This window comes from Lissotriton helveticus, chromosome 3_1 (assembly GCF_964261635.1).
Source record: "Lissotriton helveticus chromosome 3_1, aLisHel1.1, whole genome shotgun sequence".
NCBI classification, from domain to species: domain Eukaryota; kingdom Metazoa; phylum Chordata; class Amphibia; order Caudata; family Salamandridae; genus Lissotriton; species Lissotriton helveticus.
The window spans coordinates 431988865-432008332 of record NC_136061.1 but is presented as its reverse complement, the minus strand read 5'-3'; the positions used below and the strand labels follow the sequence as shown (position 1 = coordinate 432008332).

General features: G+C 48.0%; 1 protein-coding gene across 1 annotated transcript in view; it reads right to left on the bottom strand.

The window, feature by feature from the left end:
* The window catches only part of PARD3B (par-3 family cell polarity regulator beta), a 2182026-nt gene that overhangs the window by 1068989 nt on the left and 1093569 nt on the right, over positions 1 to 19468 (bottom strand). The window contains exon 12 of the mRNA XM_078680290.1: positions 2370 to 2552. Within this exon, the coding sequence (XP_078536416.1) occupies positions 2370 to 2552 (183 nt within the window). The remainder of the gene's footprint in view (positions 1 to 2369; positions 2553 to 19468) is intronic.

Genomic DNA, 19468 nt, shown 5'->3' with positions numbered 1-19468 from the left:
GCGTCAAAGGTAAAACATATTATGTGGCATATTGACTAGAATTATGCAACAGGAACAGGCAAATTATATGGCATTAAGTGGCAGTAATATTTCGATATTTTACCATTGCAACACGTCTTCACAGAATGTAGGCAGAAGTTTCATCACCTTATAATTAATAGTTATCGTTTGTGTTAAAATACATAATTATGTTGAAAACACTGCAGCCACAGAATCCAGTTATTTAAGTGGCGCTCCAGTTGTACGTTCTACAAACCCATGAAATGTGGACCTACATCCTGATTGGGTCAATTGAGTGAATGAGGACTTCATCACCCAGAATGCACTGGGTGGCAAAAGAAAGCTCAGGACAGGCACCATATGCTCCCTATCACATGTAGCCATCTGGTACATGGTACCATCTGGTAACCTTACTCAGACCCCATGCACCCCACACATTCACAGTGCATCTGCATGCAGGTGGTACTCTTTAAATGTGAAAAACAAACCGCGAAAACATATCACCTCTGGCGGGGGGCTGTAACTCTGAGATGAACTGGTACTACAACAGAAGAGCAAAAAGATTTGCGAGACCCACACTGCTTTCAATCCTTTCAAACACCCAACGTTTTGTAAGAAGGACCACCTTGGGGTCAAAACTAACCCCAAACTTCTAATGTATGGGTGAGATTGTAATCAGGTGGGGCTCAGCCAAGAGCAGCCACCAGCTTGACACTTAGGGGGTCATTAGGATGGCGGGCGGACTTTGCCCGCCCGCCATCCTGACAGGGTTTGGGACCGCCCGCCGTAAGGGCGGGGGTCCCGTGGGTGGTATTAGGATGCGGCCGCCACAGTGGCGGCCGCATCCTGCATTTATAACATTGTGGCGGGCGGTGCTCTCTGCACCGCCCGCCACAATGCCATAAATGCATGTATGCATTTGCATACACAATGCAGCAGGCACCGCGCGGTGCCTACCGCATTATATATGCAATTGCAGGGGGGTACCAGTGTGCACCCCCCACCCCTCTTTCACTTTGGGGGCCCGCAGGTGGCCCCCAAAGTGAAAACCGCATGCCTTTCCGTGGCGGCAGTGACGCCACGGAAAGGCATTGTAAAATGCCCATTGTAATATGGCTGGCGGTGTCTGATAGACACCGCCACCATATTATTCCTTTTCCGCAAGGGGCTAATATGGTGGGGGGAAAACGAGTGAGGTTGTCGGGCGGATTGCCCCCGCCAGGCTGGCGGTGGCAATCCGCCCGACATCCTAATGGGCCCCTTAGTGTGCTCCCCTAGCAAAGACCAAGGGAACCATGGCATTTCAGGCACCAGAAGGTCAGGCATATGACCTCGATCAAGAGCCTGACTGAAGACAAAAGCGAACACAGTCCCTAACCTTCTATCTGAAAACCAATGAGCACGCACAGCCTTCTCTGTTCTGAATGCACTTCTGGCCAATCATAGGCCTTCTCGTAAAGGGAGCTCTATAGAGAATGGAGTTTATGGCTGAAGTTTCTACCGTCTTATGACATATTGATCTAGAATGAATTTGTATCTGCTTTCAGTTCAAGAATTAACCCAGGCTACTTCCAATATATGTGATAAAGTATGTGTATGTGTTCAAGTTATCCTAAAAAGCTCAATTTTTGTTCACAAACCTTGGCCGAAGGTTAAACTCTTCTTGGCCATTTCTTCATCAGAGAACAAAAACCTAATTTGAAGCTGGTGTCAATCCCTGCAAATTTACAGTATCATTAATCTAGTAAAATAAAAACATCTTTAAACACTGCTTAAAAACACCCTTATTTACCTACTTCAGACAATGTCCTCATTGGCGGAAAATTCAAATAAAGGACGCCGCACAGTAACATGCACGATATCTGGATAAAGTATTACATCATTAAATTAAGAATACATATCTCCATTATTATAGCATTTATTTTTCCTGTTTTCAACCTGTCAATGGACTACTACATAAGGGAATTCAGCATTCATGAGCTCGCTTGAATGCTACGTTTATAACTCAGCCAACGCATAGCACTGCAGTGTCGTTTGGAGCAGGTAATATGATGGAAATAGCAAGCTAAAATGCCAATCAAAAGTCAGAATTCAGCTGAATAAACTCTCTGCTACAAGATTAACAAAAACCTGGTTTGCAAGGGTTTCCTAAACTGCAGATGCTTGCTTGGCCCACAGAGGACTTTTAGCATCGCACAACAGATCAGGGATGGGAGGACAAAAACAAAATAAAGTGTCCCTCCTGAATTCTTGTTTACATGCCTCTATGATGAGCCAAAAAATAGCAAGCCACCCTTAGGCGATGTGTGGGTAGAAATGACATCACTTTAAAAATCAGAATTGCATTTCTAGTTGAATGTGGCTGTTACCTTGTGATTTCCGTCGGCATGTTTATCAACCTTCCTTAGTACAACTAACTGGATCATGCCACGAATGTTTCCCTCCATAGACATGGACCGTCGCAGCGTCTCCATGGCATCGTGGTTCGACTTGCCCACCAGAGACTCCCCATTGACTGCCATCAGCTTGTCGTTCACCCTCAAGCGACCGTCCTTTGGGAAAGAAGTAAGAGAAATTAGATGGAAATCTGGTACACAATCTAATAAATCTTAACTCAGAAGAGTCAATATTGCAAGATAGGTATTGAGGGTAGACTGTGGTATACTTAGTGAGCTCTAGTGCCCTTGAGGAGGTCACAAATCCACACTTACAATGACCCCGGAGAGACACCACTATTTTAGACTAGCTTCCTATTACTGTTAGGGAGTATGAGGCACTTGGGTTGTTTGCAGAGAAATCTACTCTATATCATGCCTAGCTAGTGGTTTCCCTACTCAGTTGCCTGGGCTTTCACAAACTGCATTGTGCTGTTCATTATCCCCAGTGGACCCGAGCTGACCTCTGTGACTCTTTGATGTGCTTGGTCTGTGGAGCAACGACCCTGGTACTTGGTCTGCATGGTGCCTTCTTCGAACTTCTTGCAGCTGCCTATGAATGCAGAAACCGAGGTTTGCGATTTGCCTCTGCAAGGGTGAGGTTGCTCTCTGCTGTGCTTCTGAATGATACCAAGAGCTTTCTTCCGCAGTTTTGAACTGTAGCCATGGCACATACTTGATGTGTGCTCGAACAATAAGATGAGCCTTCCAGGTCAACAAATTTTGTGCACAGGGAGGGGATATCTATTATTGACTGCTAAGCATCTGGCCTTTAATCTGAGGTCTGAATAAGTGAATAAACTGGCAGTGTATGCATTTTCTGCTTACACCTTTGTACGGATTTCATGGTTCCTTTGTTTTGGAGCTTTGCTGACCCAATCTCCACAGAATTCTTGCTGACAAAGAGACTTATTTTGTTTCAATATCGGAAAATGGCAAATTTGCGCTCACTGGATGTCAGCAGAAGGGCAAGTTCTACTGATTTCACAATATTTGCCCTATTACATTAGCAGAACATGTGGATATAACAATAAATAATAGTTCACAAACTGTTCTCTTTCTTTTCAAAGTTTTGCCCAAAACTATCAACATCTTTTCTGAAGTATTTACGGTAGGTAGATTGTGTGACTGGGCCTCTGACACTTCAGACATATACTCTAGATATTGGATGGTCAAGGATGGTCAAGTGGTTTGACATTGTATATTCAAACAATGCGAGGGTGTACTTGTTGAGATGGTTGTACAATAATACGATTTATTCACTGCAATCTACATAGGCTGGGGCTAATGACGGTTGAACATTCCTGTGTGATGCAGCACCAGAATCCACATTTTCCAGGGTTACTATGCTATCTACAGATGCTGCTCTCAAACTGGGGTTGTGTGTCTTAAAGTTGTGACCTACAAATAGCTATTTTTTTTTTTAACTCAAACTCTCTTTGTGCACACAGACCCAGAGTGTGGCCATCAAGAACACAGCAAAGCTTACATTTATCTTATCCTTGCACTATAACTTTCAGAGTGGAAAACGCATGGTTTGAGAAAGCCAGAGTCAAGTTTTGTTCAAGTTCTGTTTAGCGTTCCATCCTCCTTGTGTCTTGCCCCTGAATGCTGAATGGCTCACAGAGACCTTGCATTAGAGCGCACATGGAAAGGCATTTAATAAGACATGGGTCTTGTGGCTCCATATGCACAAGTACGTGTCAATCAACTCTCTCACCCCAGACACCTGCCTGTTCCTTCATTTTCCATCTAGAGCAGCTCCTCACTCTTAGTTTTGCGAGTTGGAAGGATATTCAACTCTTCCTCTGAAGAGCGATCACCATGTCTTGGTGCCCCTGTCCAATGAACAAAAGCAAAAAGAACAATGATGGACGGAATGCTGAGCAAATCAAATATTCACCCGCAGTCACAGATCTGGGTTTAATCCATTGTTTTTTTGCTCACCTTGCCATCTCAGTTCAGACTTAGCCATATGCAAATCAGTCTTGACCCTGCTCCACATGGGGACAGGTGAGACGAACTGCCAGGTCAGGTCCTCTCTGCACCAGAAAAAAAGCATCCTGGGACAGGTTTCAGGGCATCACCCCTCATCAGCAAGGCTAGTTTGAACCCAGTGGCTATGTGAACAAGGATGCCACGTCTTGGCATATCCTTCCCACTTAGGGTGGCAACATCAAAATGAATGTTTGATGGATGGAATGCTGAACAAATCAAACATTCACCCCCAGTCACAGATGAGTTTAATTCATCATTTGTTTGGCCACCACACCATGGTGATACCCCGAAACTGGTCACAGGATGCTTGTTTCCAGTCCAAGGAGGACCTGACCTGGCAATTTGGGCTGGAAAGAAAGTATGCTTCAAAACTGGTAAATAGTATTTGTTTATTATCACAAACCACAGATCTACACCTCAACAGCTGCATAATCCATCTTTAATGAGAAAGTAGCAATAAACAGCAAATAGAGTAGCAAGCAAAATTACACAATCTCTGGCCTTTCTGGGGTAGGTGGGAGTGCTTTAACAGCAAGAGCCACCACATTTGTGAATGGGCTTTAAAAAATAGCTACCAACATGAGGACATAGGGAGCAGGTATTCCAGTGACTTCACAGAAGTATAGACTTACATCCTCAAGACGCTTACTCGAAGGATCCTTGACTTGATATCAGTTCCGGGGTAGTTTCCCAAAGTGGTCTAGATTTCAAGTGGGGCTATTAGTGAACAGTGTTAGATATACCCTCTAGTATTACAGGGATGGGAATTCGCCTCACATTCCAGTTGGACACGCTGGTCCAATTTATTTTGCTGATGTGGGCGATGGATAAGTGAAAACCCTGCATGGTGATTACGTCATGGGCCTTATAATCTGCAAGTTTTTCTGCTGGTCTAATAGGATACCAAGGCTGGACGGTGGTTGCCAGCTTACAGCCTTATGCCTGTGGGTACAAGACCATTGCCAACTTCTGGACTGCTTTTATTTGAAAGTGTCAATGAATGCAGTGTCCACAGTTTTCCTAAATGTACTTACTCTTCTATATGTGATTTGAGTCTTGTTAGGTCTCGGCTACTAGACAGTGCATGTACTGCCTGTTGCAAGACATTTGTGGGCTTACCAAGAGCAAACAGAAACTTGAAGCTCGTTTATTGCTTACTATTTGCTGGCTTTCCGGTCACTCATTTTCCTGCATTTTATTTGGGTCCCATCTTGTCAATCTTGCATTCATCCCACCCATGGGACACAAGCTCTTTGCCACATTTTTCTGTTGTCTGGCTTCTACACTTCCACTGCTTGCTTTTCAAGCATTATACTTGGATTAAGCACTCCAATGCAGCACGTGTATTTTCTATCTCACCCGTCGTGTGCTTCTCTATCCCTGGAGTCCATGCTGCTCTCCGTTGCATGTGTGCTTTTTCCACGCCCGTCTATGTTGTTCTTGCCCTTGTGTACTCTCCTTGTTGCTATCTCGCCTCTGTGCTTCTCTCCTGCCTGCTTCACGCTGCTCTCTTTCACGTGTTTCTTCCACCCAGTGCTCCACTTGGCTCTCTCTCTCTCTCTCTCTCAGTTGTCTGCTTGCCCCAACTGCGCCCTCACATTGCTTCCCATGAGCTGCTTCCGACCCACAGCAGCACCCCGCTGTTGATTCCATGCCCCAATGTTGCTGCTTCCCTCCTCATCCATGTTGCTTCCACCCCATGTTGCTTACACTTCAATCGCTTGAAAAACACCAACGCTTTAGCATGTTTATTTCTTTTGTGTGACTGACCCAAATCAGATTGTGAATTGCAAACTTAATTTAAGAAAATCAAAAAACATCTGTTGCATGTATGGTGCATAAGCCCACTAGCGGAACGAAATTTAAGCCCCCCCCCCTGCAAGCTATGTTGAGGGGCCCCCTCCAAACTCAATTGGGAGATCTCCGGCCAGAGTACTGTGCTGAGGGGGCCCCCCTGGAACTTGGGGGCTCTCCCACACCGCGGGTATTGCGGGTGCCTGTGTTACGCTACTGCATGAACCTACAAAATGGCGCAGCTGCCCACATCAAAGGCTTGTGTTTTTTCTTTCAAGGACGCCATGCAGTATTGCTAAAAAATGATTGGCAAACTCAATGGTTCTCAAAGGTGGGACCTATTGGCTTTGTCAATGCTTGTTTTTCTATTGGAACAAATAAATAAAGATCAACTTGTTTATTTTTTGGATCAATATTTTGAATCTTTAACCTGATATGGGAAGGGGAGGCTAAAAGGCAACTTCTTCTCAGAAATCCAAAGAATTAGAAATGGAAGTGTGTCCTCACAGTAGAGGGAGAGAAGGGTCAGCATTTAGGATAGTCCTTTTGAACCAATTCCTTAAGTGTTCTAACGGGTGGTATTTTGGAAGTGCTATGAACCTTGTCACTCAGCAGCACTGGTCACTGCCCTAATGTCATGGCCTTACTTGAAAGATGCATGCATGAACCATGAAGTCATTCTTTAACCACATCCACCAGGTGTTGAAATCGACACCAGAAGCAGCCAGTGCAAAGTAATTTAACCTGTCCCCGTATTTATGGAAAAAAACAGTGGTCTTGCACATTCCTCATCTCTACCAGTCACCAAGAGTAGGCATTTTAGGATGTTAGTTCGATGATGTAAGCAGGGTTTTTGAGGCTCAATTTGACATCATTGGATGAGAGCGCAATTAAATTGGTATCTCAACGGAATGTCACTCCTGCTTTGAAGACAGTCTAAGATCCCAGAAAACAAAATGGCCTTTCCTTCCTGCGACTTGCAGCAAGAAATGTTGCACCTTAAGTTTTTATCCCTGGATACAAATGGTGGAAAGAGTTCCCTTTAAGTACCTACAGCATTTGCTGCGCTGTGCTTACCGCGGCTCGCGAGGAGGCGGCAGACACATCTTCATTTGCCCGAGGCCTGGTACGTGAACAGGAAATAAGCGAGGGCGAAAAGCGATGACTGCTCTAAACTCATGAGCAATGATGCTATTCAAGCTCATCGGAAGACGAATTGTTATGAGCCCATATCTCTTTCCCTCACTGAGTCAGTAAGTTGATTTTTGGGGCTTTGCTGGCCAACAAAGAGCAGACTGGTTTTATATTCTAACCACAAAAGTGAGATATTGTGAAACAATCTGCAGGCCCAGACAGGGTTATGAACTTGAAGATTTCATTCTGGTCACAGATGCACAATGCAATCCTCAGTCCGCAGGAAGGCAGAGCACATGATGATTGGAAGCCGTAACCGTGCCGGGTTTGGAGAGGTCAGCTCACCGACTGACAAGGAGAAGCTCAGTAAATGAGTGAGGATCACACGCACAGCAGGGGTCTGACCCTCCTTAGATGGAGACCTCTTCTGGGTCAAGAGACATTATAGAAAAGTGGTTGGGCCATAGCTCACTGCTCCCGGCATGAGTGCACTCTGTCGTTCAGTGTGCAATTTGAGACCAGGCATAAACTTATTGACAAGGAGGGGGGAAGGTTGCAAAAGTAGCGTTCAGTCTGGGAGTCTAAAAAACGTGTTTCAATGTCTGGCACATTCATTGAGGCTTCCACAAAAGTGAAAGTCGTGTGTAAAGGGGTGGGGTGAATGGACAGGACACGACTTCGTAGTGATGCGTTAACTTTATGGGTTTATTTACTTAAAGGGATTCTATGTATGCAGTTTTACAACAAAAACATCTTCTGCTCTTTTTTGATTCAGTCTAGTCTTTTCAGTGTCGTTGCAGGAGCAGTGGCTTACCCTTTGGACAGCACCCCTCAGGAAAACAAAACCGGTTTCCAAGTAAGTGAGCTTATGGGAGAGAGGGTGGTGGGGGGGAGCTTATGGGAGAGAGGGTGGTGGGGGGGAGCTTATGGGAGAGAGGGTGGTGGGGGGGGGGGCTTCTGGGGAGAGAAAAAGAAAGCAACCTTTCTTCTCTTTATTTCTATCTTCTTTCAGCTTTGTCAGATTGCCCCAGCTTTCCTCTGTTATTCCTTTCGATCCTTTCTTTATATTACGTATCCTATAGACAGTGGAAAAAAGAGGTGAAAAAAAACTGAAATCCATAATCCCGGGTTTAAGGAGTAGTTTGGGTTAATATGGCGATAAGTTGGCACACTATTTTCTGTTTTGCGGTCTGTAGAAGGGTGTCTTTAAGGCGGTCTCCTTTCCCTATTTTTGGTAAGATAAGTTGTGCACACTACATTCTCGGCCTCCAACCAATTTCTATTCTGTTGCCTCCGTTGTATTTTCCAACACCCAACTGGGGTTGCCTCAATCTGCCAGTGCTGTGGCGAGTACTTCCGTGTCCGCCATCCCTGGAGTCCATCACTAGTTCTCACACCACCCATCTGGTTTCTTGTCAGGTTCTTCCTCCATCGGACCGCTTTCACCTCCAGGTCTCTGCTGCTGGTCCTGAATCCCAGAATCTGCCTTCTTCCACCATTTCCCCTCCTGTGTGCCACATTATCCTCTATCTTTCTTCCTTTCCATCCCTCGTCTCTGCTAGTGAGTCCATCCTTTTACTTCTGGTTCGCATCCTCTGAAGAGGGCAGAGTGACACCTCCTCTTGCTTAGGGAAAGTGTCATTTTTAGTCTTCCTCTTCTGTCTCATTCTTTGCTCTTAGTCTTTTTTCTCGTTTCTATGTTGTCTTTTCTTTTTCAGATTCACCGCCAAATCTGGCCCCGAATCCACCCAACTCAGACCCACAGCTACAGCTAAGTCCTTCCTCCGACAACAATCAACAAATATGTGTCAAATATATATGTCTCAATGAACACTTACTAGGGTCAGTTGCCAGAATGTAGCCTAACAGTAGAAAGAGATGGAAAACCTAAAAGAAGAAGGTAATCATAATAGCTTAAGACAACAACTTCCACACTGACCTTTTCATGGTAGTAGTTGTAGAGCTGAGTGATAGCGGTCTGGTGTAGATTGGACAAAAAAAGTAGGTGGGCGAGGTGAGGCAATGCATATTTAGGGGGGCTTTTGTGTCCTCCCTTAAAAAAAAATCTTACAATGTAGACAGCGTCAATTGCTAACTGGCTTTGATAGCTCAATCGAGAGGAGAAGGTACACAACACTAAAGCATGTGTAGTAAACTATTGTACAGGATAACAATGTGGCTTCTTAGTAGTGCATTGTTTTAATGATGAAGAGGCACACGTCACGCTCAGACTTTAACTAGAATGCGATGAATGTGAGCAGGGGCAGGTGAAATACATTTTTCCCAGTTGGGCCCAGTTGTTGGTCATGTTGTACATTTTGTAGCTGCTGCAGAAGGTTCAACATTTATTGAGGAAAGCCCACACAGAGTCCATTTCAGTTGTCTAGATGGGTATTGAAAAGGAGGTGATGACTCGGGTACTATGTTTATGTGTGTGTTTATTGAGATTACAAGGCGGTACTAGCTAACCAGAGTTTACCAGCAAGAAAGAGGAAAGGAACACATATATGAAGAGTATCCATTGGACAGGTATGGTTGAACAGTAACTATGAGTTTCAAAAAATAGCCCTTTGGTAGTGTCATGGTGAAATCATTCAATGAACTTCTGCCCTTACTCATAATTTTTTAACCTCTCTACAAGCCGAAGGTATAAGTTATTGACATGACTCGTTTGGAAGCATGCAAGTGGGGCAACTTTGCTGATTGAAATTCGTGGACTTAAATACATCCTAAACACGACCTAAATTGAGCCTTTCATATGACTGACATGATCATACCGGTCTCTGTTGCTCTACTGGGATTCAAGATAAGGCTTTAATGGCTGGTCTTTGCAACTCTGCCAACACATTTCCAGATGGTCTTTTTATACATTATTTAGAGTCACATAGTGTTATTTTGTAAGACAACCTGCAAACACCTAATTTCAGTGTTGTAGGCATGAATCTACCACACCCAACATCTTGTTTGTCTCATTAGAGGACAGAAAAGGAAGAATATGTCTGGATTAATGTGTTGAATATTTGTGAAACAGTGTGTAATAGAAAATTACTAATTTCTTACCCTACACCAGACTATTTCTCATTGATGCGTAAATAATTTCTCCAGTGCACCATTGATTTATAGATCTGTGCATAATTATTTTTTTGTTTCTTGGATGAACAGAATAAATGAGTACTATGCAATCTCAACTTATCAAAAAATTCTGAAACATATGCCAAGAGTGTATTCTGAAATACCTCAGTCGGCTACGTCCTACATTTGGAGTAGTATGAAAGTCTCTTTGCTTGTTATGTAACTGTATGCTATGGTTTGAAGTCTCAGATCTCAACCTATTACTTTGTGGGTTGTTTCCTGTACACTTCTGACACTGATTTTTATAACACCTGTCAGGGAGGATACTTGGAACGCATTACAGAGATGAAAGGTCACAGATTTTTTTCCTATTTTGCTCAATATAGCCTTTTACGATGAAAATAATCCCTAACAAATGGGAAAACATCTAGAATTGCTCTTCACTACTTTTTCTAGGTTTTATAAAAACAAAAGATGTTATCAAGATGTGGTGAAATACGCTTAGGCAAAACACCAGCACACCTTTTCCATTTATTCACCAAGGAGCTGAAACATATCCAACAGGCCCACCTCAACCCTGTTTCAATATTGTAAGAGTTCAAGACACACCTCTTTAAATAACACTATAGTGCAATGCATTAACCGTGCACAAACTAGCCATCTCTCATGATCTGCCTAGTCAGTAGGCCTGGTTTGAGATGGACAACTCAAAACTGGTTGAGCAGGGTGGCGAGCCAGGACTCCAATGCTGTCTACCTCTTAAACACTGAGAAGGCAAGTCCTGGGCATCAAAATCCTTGCTGACAGTAGGACTTTGAGGATAGAGGCTGACCAGAAACTTTGATAAATTAATTCTGGATAAAAAAAGCAGTTGCCAATGATACTACACAATGGTAGATGTCATAACATTGATGGGCCACATGGGCAACAGATACTGCTGGTTGCAATTACAGGCCACTGGAGACAATAGTCTTAGAGGGGCTATTGACTACTCACTGGTAGTCGACATCTTCAAAGTCAAAGATAAAAGCAAACCACCACAAAACACTTCTAATGTGGTCAAGACACCCACAAAGCAAGCTTTCCACAGGCAATACAAGCCCTCACAACAAGCACATGGTGACTTGCAATGCCAAAGCTTACTACACTTCAAATGCCATTTGCAATAGGGCAAACCCAACATTTTGCAGCTGGCAGCTTTTTCCATTTGCAAATGGCTTGGTTCCTAAATCCAGCAATGCCTTTCCCGCCATCTCCAATGCAAGCCATATGACTTGCCTGCCTCACTTTCTCAGAGAGAAGCTTAATAGGGGCAAGGGAGTGTAACACATTTACATGATAGCTCAGACTTGATTGATGCAATGTGCTGCTTAACATCCACTATAAAATACGCTGTCGCGCATTTTTTAATGGCATGAACTGGCTGACTCAGCAGGTGTCAGGGCTACGATTTACATGTACCAAGTGCAGCAGCATTCTCCGGCAGGCAAAAAACCCGGGTGGAACTGCTGAGACAAGGAGAACGACCACACACAAAAGAAACGACAATACAAATTGAAAATGATAGCGAATGCCACCTCGCACCGAAGGGTCAGGGTGGGCCCGATTTTAATCTGAAGACTCTAATCTGATATAATCCAAGTGTGGCAGGAGAGGGCGCCACTGAAGGTGATGGGGACAGGAGGGAGAAATTGTAGGACCGGTCTAGGTTTGCGCACCAGTGATTCGGACACACGTGGTGGTTTTGTTATACATCAAACCACGCACTGTGACCTGCTCAACACGCTTCGGCTAGCTGCAGCAGACGTAGGCATGACGACAGGACAGCGTGTTCACGGACTGCAGGCCTGAAGATGCAATGGTGCGCACCTTCCGCTAATAGGACCTCAAAGCATTGTTTTACACACGCCTCGATTTTTCAAAGACAATTTACTTCCCTGAAAGGGCGTCTTCGGCAGGCGGTGACCTTCAGACGATTGCAGGCCCTGGCAGAGCGCCCTGTACCCATTTGTCAATTACCGGCATCACGGGTGCCCGGTCGACTCGGAAATAATGCTGAACTAAACAGCTTTTCTAATATACCACCAGCTAAAATAGCTCCCGGCCTCGAGGTCTCCAAGCTGGCGCGTGGAAACCCGCGTTGACGTCTAAAAAAAGGCGACGAGAAACCTATTTTGTCCTCTCGACACATAGCCCGCAAGAGCATGAAGGAAATTGGTGCTGGGAGCGATCGGCAGGAACCCACTGCAGGAAATGCTTTTAAGCTGCGTGCACCCGATCTGTCCTGGACCAGTTACAGCACATTCCTCCTCCCATGGTTTCAACAGCCTCCTTCCTTACCGTGAGATAAAAACAGAAATATTGCTGTACCTAGCAGGGAGATTCGAGCACAGTTTGCTGGTGAATACTTGCAGCCCACGGCAGTACGTTTCCCTTCAAAGAAAAGCAGGGGATATGGGCATTGGTGAGTTTGTAACATTACTAAGTGCACGGGCACAAAGGTCTTCCTGTCAGGGTTGCCCAATAGCAAGGCTGCCTAGCCTTGGCTCAGTCTCATGTTTCTTTCTTTCACCATCCTACACTTTTCATTCTCTGCATCTCACTCCTTCAGTTCCTTATCATCCCAGTGTTCTCATTTTGTCACTGTTTTCCCATCTTTCTCTTCCTTCTTTCTTCCCTCTCTGTCTTTACTTCACTTGTGCTGGTTCAAAGGCCGCTCAAGAAAAAAGCCCCGCTCACAAAAAAAGATTGCGAGTACCTACCACTTGCAACCACTGGCACAAATTAAGCACCAGGACGTGGTTTAGCAATTTCAATCCCTTGCTTTTAAAGAGAAGGGAGGGTTTCATAAAGTGCCTATTCTGGTCTATACATTATTTATTTAACTGATGTGGGTGAGTAGCCAATCTTGGTGAAGCACATCAACATTTTCCTAGAGAGCACTGGGCTTTCTGGCTGTTTCTGAGACTCAAAGCATACCTGCAGGATACCAACAGAAGCTGGGATGAAAAGCGACTAAATGAAGCAATATCCCAGTATAAAGCTTGTTTCTGAGAGTTTAGGAGGAGACAATCACAGATTTTTATCATAGAGTTTTGGAAGTACATACCAGACATCAGGGAGATGAGCGTTATGAACGTTTGCGTCACAGGTTGTGGAAACACGTGCCTCCGAATTCTTGAGGAGTGTGTCAATGCTCAGGAGGTGTGCGTCACAGAACTGTGTTTTTACTGAACAGTAGAGGCTACAATGCTCATTGTTGGACCTGGCGCTTTCTGCAGGGTTATCCCCAAACATTTTGCCTTCATCCTCCCTTTTTTATGATCTTCTTTTTGTTGGCTTTAGGACTCTGGACACTTAACCATTGCTAACCAGTGATAAAGTGCATGTACTCTCCCCCTAAACATGGTATGATTGGTTCCCACTTGTTTGGCATATTTGATTTACTTATAAGGCCCTTGTAAAGTGGTATACCATGAATCCAGGACCTGTACTTCAAATGCTACTAGTGGGCCTGAAGCACTGCTTGTGCCACCCACAGAAGTAGCCCTTCAAACCTGTTTCGGGCCTACTGCTGCAGGGCCTGTGTGTGCAGCTTTACTGCCACTTTGACTTGGCATTTAAAACTACTTGCTAAACCTAAAATGCCCCTTTATTACACATAGGTCACCCCTAAGGTAGGCCCCTCGGCAGGGCCAGACTGGGATTGCAAACCGCACTGGCAATTGAGTCAGGCCGGCCGCTGGGTGGTGGTGGTGGGTAGGTCCCACTTGTGGGACACCCCCGCGCCGCACGGCCACCAGCTGCTGCGTGTGCCCCCAGTGCCTGCCTCTGTCTCAGCGCCGGCCTCGCTGCCGCCCTGAGCGATCTCCGTGGTGTTTCCCCCGTTTTTGCCAGTAATTGTGCTTGTTTTGTCCTGAATTTGTGCTTGTTTTTATTTCTTCCCCATATCGTGTATCACTGGATTTTTCACCCGCTTTTTGCCTGAATTTGTGCTTGTTTTCCCCAGATCGTGTGTCACTGTAGTTTTCACCCGCTTTTTGCCTGAATTTGTGCTTGTTTTCCCCAGATCGTGTGTCGCTGTCTTTTTTCCTTGTCTTCACTCAGATTTGTGCTTGTTAATTGCCGCTTATCGTCGCGCTTTGCCCCCGCTTCCCGCCACCGCCTTGAGCCCCGCCCCTTTTCTCTTCTGTTTCCCTCCCCGCTCCCGCCTCCCAGCTGCTCCGCCCACCCGCGCACTTCGCCTTAAATGGCGACCGTGCGAACGCGCAGCGTTGACGCGCAGCGGGCGCGCCGATTGTGCGCCGAAGGCGCGCCAAAGGTAAGCCCGTCTGCGCCCGTCCGCGACCGGACCGCGCCCAGTGCCAGGACCCCTGGCCCCCACCGACGGAAGCCGACCCGACGAACCTACGGCGCCGCCGACCTCATCGCACTCAACACCGGCCACATCCCAGGATGTCACCAAGCCGCCCCGAAGCACACCCACGGACCTTTCAGCTGCAACGCCTGCAAGTTCACCTGCATCCGGACCTTCCCTGCACCCGCCAAGCCGAACTCCAGCAGCACCCACCTCAAGTGTATCCTGCTCAACACCCGCTCCGTCCACAGACACGCCGTAGAACTCTGGAACCTGCTCGACACCACCACCCCCGACGTTGCCTTCATCACCGAGACCTGGATGAACGCCTCCTCAGCCCCAGACATCGCCATCGCCATCCCAGAAGGCTACAAGATCGTCCGGAGGGACCGAGACAACCAGACCGGAGGAGGCATCGCCATCATCCACAGAGACACCATCCGCATCACTACCAACACCGATGACACCCTCACCACCGCCGAACACCTGCACTTCCAGATCCACACCAACCCGAAGACCACCCTCAGAGGCACCCTGATCTACCGACCGCCGGGACCACGCACACGATTCAGCGAGGACATCGCCGACTTCGTCAGCCCGCACGCTCTCCCCTCCGCCGACTACATCCTCCTGGGGGACCTCAACTTCCACCTGGAGAACAACAACGACCGCAACACCATCAGCCTGCTCGACAACCTCGACAACCTCGGACTCAAGCAACTGGTGACCACCCCCACCCACCTCGCCGGACACACTCTCGACGCCGTCTTCTCATCCAGCAAAGACGTCACCTTCAGCCACGCAACAGGACTCCACTGGACGGACCACAGCTGCGTCCACTTCACCTTCAGAAGAACGACGATCCACCACCTCCAGCAACAGGTTGCTCGAAGAAGCTGGAACAAGATCACAGCCGACCAGCTCACCACCTCCCTGAGCCAGCACCCTCCCGCCAACTCAGCGAACCCCAGCCAGGCCGCCGACAACCTCACGAAATGGATCAACGACTGCGCGGACGAACTCGCCCCTCTGAGAACCCCACCCAGCAGATCCTGCAGCAGAAAAACACCATGGTTCACCGACGAACTCAAGAGCTCCAAGAAGAACTGTCGAGCCCTCGAGAAAGCCTGGAGAAGGGAGCCAACCACGGACAACATGACCACCCTCAAGCACGCCACCCGGAAACACCACCAACTGATCCGCGCCACCAAGAAAAATGCATACAAGGACCGGCTGGACAACAACGCACACAACTGCAAGGAACTCTTCAACATCGTGAAAGAGCTCTCCAACCCCAGCGCCGGAAACAACGACATCACCCCATCGCAAGACCTCTGCAACTCCCTCGCGTCCTACTTCCACAACAAGATCACGGACATACACAACAGCTTCAACAACCAACCAACGCAAGCCACAACCGCAACGACGCCACCCACCGCCACCCTCCGCACCTGGACCCCGATCAGCACCGAAGACACCATCCGCACCATGAACTCCATCCATTCCGGATCTCCGACTGACCCCTGCCCTCACCACATCTTCAACAAGGCCGACGCTGTCCTCGCACCCCACCTGCGGGACATCATCAACACCTCCTTCGACTCCGCCACCTTCCCTGAGAGCTGGAAGCACGCCGAACTCAGCGCTCTTCTCAAGAAACCTACAGCAAACCCCACCGACCTCAAGAACTACCGTCCCATCTCGCTCCTCCCGTTCCCGGCCAAAGTCATCGAGAAGACCGTCAACAAACAGCTGGCCGCCTTCCTCGAGACGAATGGATCCCTCGACCCCTCACAGTCCGGCTTCCGAGCGAACCACAGCACCGAGACCGCCCTCATCGCCGCCACCGACGACCTTCGAACTCTGATGGACAACGGAGAAACAGCGGCCCTCATCCTCCTGGACCTCTCCGCGGCTTTCGACACGGTCTGCCACCGCACCCTAGTACAGCGCCTCAGCAACATCGGAATCCAGGAGAAGGCACTGGAATGGATCACCTCCTTCCTCGACGGAAGAACACAAAGAGTCCGCCTACCACCGTACAAGTCAGAGGCCACCAAAGTCATCTGCGGCGTCCCTCAAGGATCCTCACTGAGCCCCACCCTCTTCAACGTCTACATGAGCCCCCTCGCGGCCATCGTACGCAAACACAACCTGAACATCATCTCCTACGCCGACGACACCCAGCTGATCCTCTCCCTGACCAACGACCCCGACACCGCCAGAGCCAACCTGCACGAAGGGATGAGAGACGTAGCCGAATGGATGACGACCAGCCGCCTGAAACTGAACTCAGACAAGACGGAGGTCCTCATCCTGGGCTCCACGCCCTCCGCCTGGGACGACTCCTGGTGGCCCCCCGCCCTGGGCACCGCACCCAAACCGACGGACCACGCACGCAACCTGGGCTTCATACTGGACTCCTCCCTCTCCATGACCAGACAAGTCAACGCCGTCTCCTCGTCATGCTTCAACATCCTGCGCATGCTACGTAAGATCTTCCGGTGGATCCCCACCGAGACGAGGAAGACGGTCACCCAGGCCCTCGTCACCAGCCGACTGGACTACGGCAACGCCCTCTACGCCGGAACCACCGCCAAACTCCAGAAGAGACTCCAGCGGATCCAGAACGCCTCGGCAAGACTCATCCTCGACATCCCCCGTCGCAGCCACATCTCCGGACACCTGAGAGATCTGCACTGGCTCCCGGTCAACAAGAGAATCACCTTCCGGCTCCTCACCCACGCGCACAAAGCCCTACACGACCAAGGCCCAAGCTACCTCAACAACCGGATCAACTTCTACACTCCCAAGCGCCTCCTCAGATCAACCAACCACGCCCTCGCCGCCGTCCCCCGCATCCGAAGAGCGACAACAGGAGGAAGATCCTTCTCCTACCTGGCCGCCAAGACCTGGAACTCACTTCCGACCAATCTGCGCCTGACCCAAGACCACCTCTCCTTCAGGAAGAAGCTCAAGACCTGGCTGTTCGAGCAGTAGCGGCACCCCCCCCCCCTCCCAGCGCCTTGAGACCCTACGGGTGAGTAGTGCGCTCTACAAATGACCTGATTGATTGATTGATTGATTGATTGGTGGTAGGTGGGGGACACTGCAGCTTCTTTTTGTTACAGTGGGCCAATATTGCAGCTATGCTGCAAAACCGCCCCCGGTAACAAAAATCGGCCCCAAGGGGTACAAAAACAGCCCCCACAATGGCGGACCATAAGGGAAATGCCCGTGCCCGCTATGGCCAGTCCGTCTCTGGCCCAAGGTAGCCCTATGTGCAGGGTGTTGTGTAAATAAAAGGCAGGGCATGTACGTTTATGTTTTACATGTCCTGGTAGTGACAAATAGCCTATTTACGTTTTCAATGCTGTGAGGCCTACTCCTCCCGTAGACCAGCATTGAGAATTCCCTTATATACTTTTAAGGGGTAATTCCTGATCAGAAAGGAGAGGCATTGCTATGTTTAGTATGTTTAGAATGGTAGTGATTAATCCTATTTACTGGTGAAGGTGCATTTTACCTTACTATTTTAGAAATGCCACTTTTAGAAGTGGGCATTTCTCTGTGCTTATAACTCGCTGTGGTTTTCAGCCTGCCTTCAATTCACATCTGGGCTGGGTGACAGCTACACATTGTGCATACTCTGTATACAGCCACAACACAGGAAGGGCAGAATGTAACATTCATCTGCATACTGATAGCCTTCATGGGCTGGGAGAGTGAGAGGGGGTTCACACTAACATTTGAATAGGTTGTGTCCTTTCGTCACACAAAGGGCTGATGTAACCCCTAATGATCGCCTGGAGCCATGGCTGGGCTGAAAAGGATTGTTGTGCACTTCTAAGGGTTCCTTTGAAGTCACTCCCTACATCAAAGGCATTTTTTGAGGATAAGTACTGGGGCTCTGACCCCATATCTTTAGACACTACATGGGACTTGTAACCAGGTGCTGCTGGCTCTACATGTGCACATTTCCAGAGGACTGATGTCCTGCAAGGAGGGACCATCATTATGCTGACTGCTTTGCTGGCCTGCTGCCTACTGATTGCTGGGCTGCACGAAGGACCGCCGCTTTGCACACTGCCTTGATGTACTAGCCTGCTGCCTTCTACCTGCTTGTGCCCCAAGTGTTCTCCACTGGCTTGTTGGCTTGCCCCGTTCTACAGGAATCTTAGGGACAGCTAAGAATCCCCATTCTCTGCCCCGCCGGGGACTCTCCGCCTTGTGAGTCTGGCAGTAAGGCTTTGAATACGATGAGTGCAGGACTGATTGGCAGTTGATGTGCGACTGAGTAAACACTTTGCTTCTTTTTCCAAGAATTGAGCAGCTTAGGTGGGAGTGTGGCTGGGCGCTCACTCAGACTCAGCAGTTGTTCCTACTTGTGCTGCACAGAGGAGAAAGGTCAAACTAACGAGCCGCACTCCCCACCAGGGGCAACCCGAAAGCCACCAGCGATATCAGCACCACATTTTACAACACAAGCATTGCCAGGGAGATGGCTGTACCTCCACCACTCGGCCCCGGTAAGCGGAAAAACAACCCTGTGCAGCTGCATCAGTTGCTCGCTGCCGTCCTTGGTTTCTACACTGCATCAGCACCACATTTTAGAACACAAGCATTGCCAGGGAGATGGCTGTACCTCCACCACTCGGCCCCGATAAGCGGAAAAACA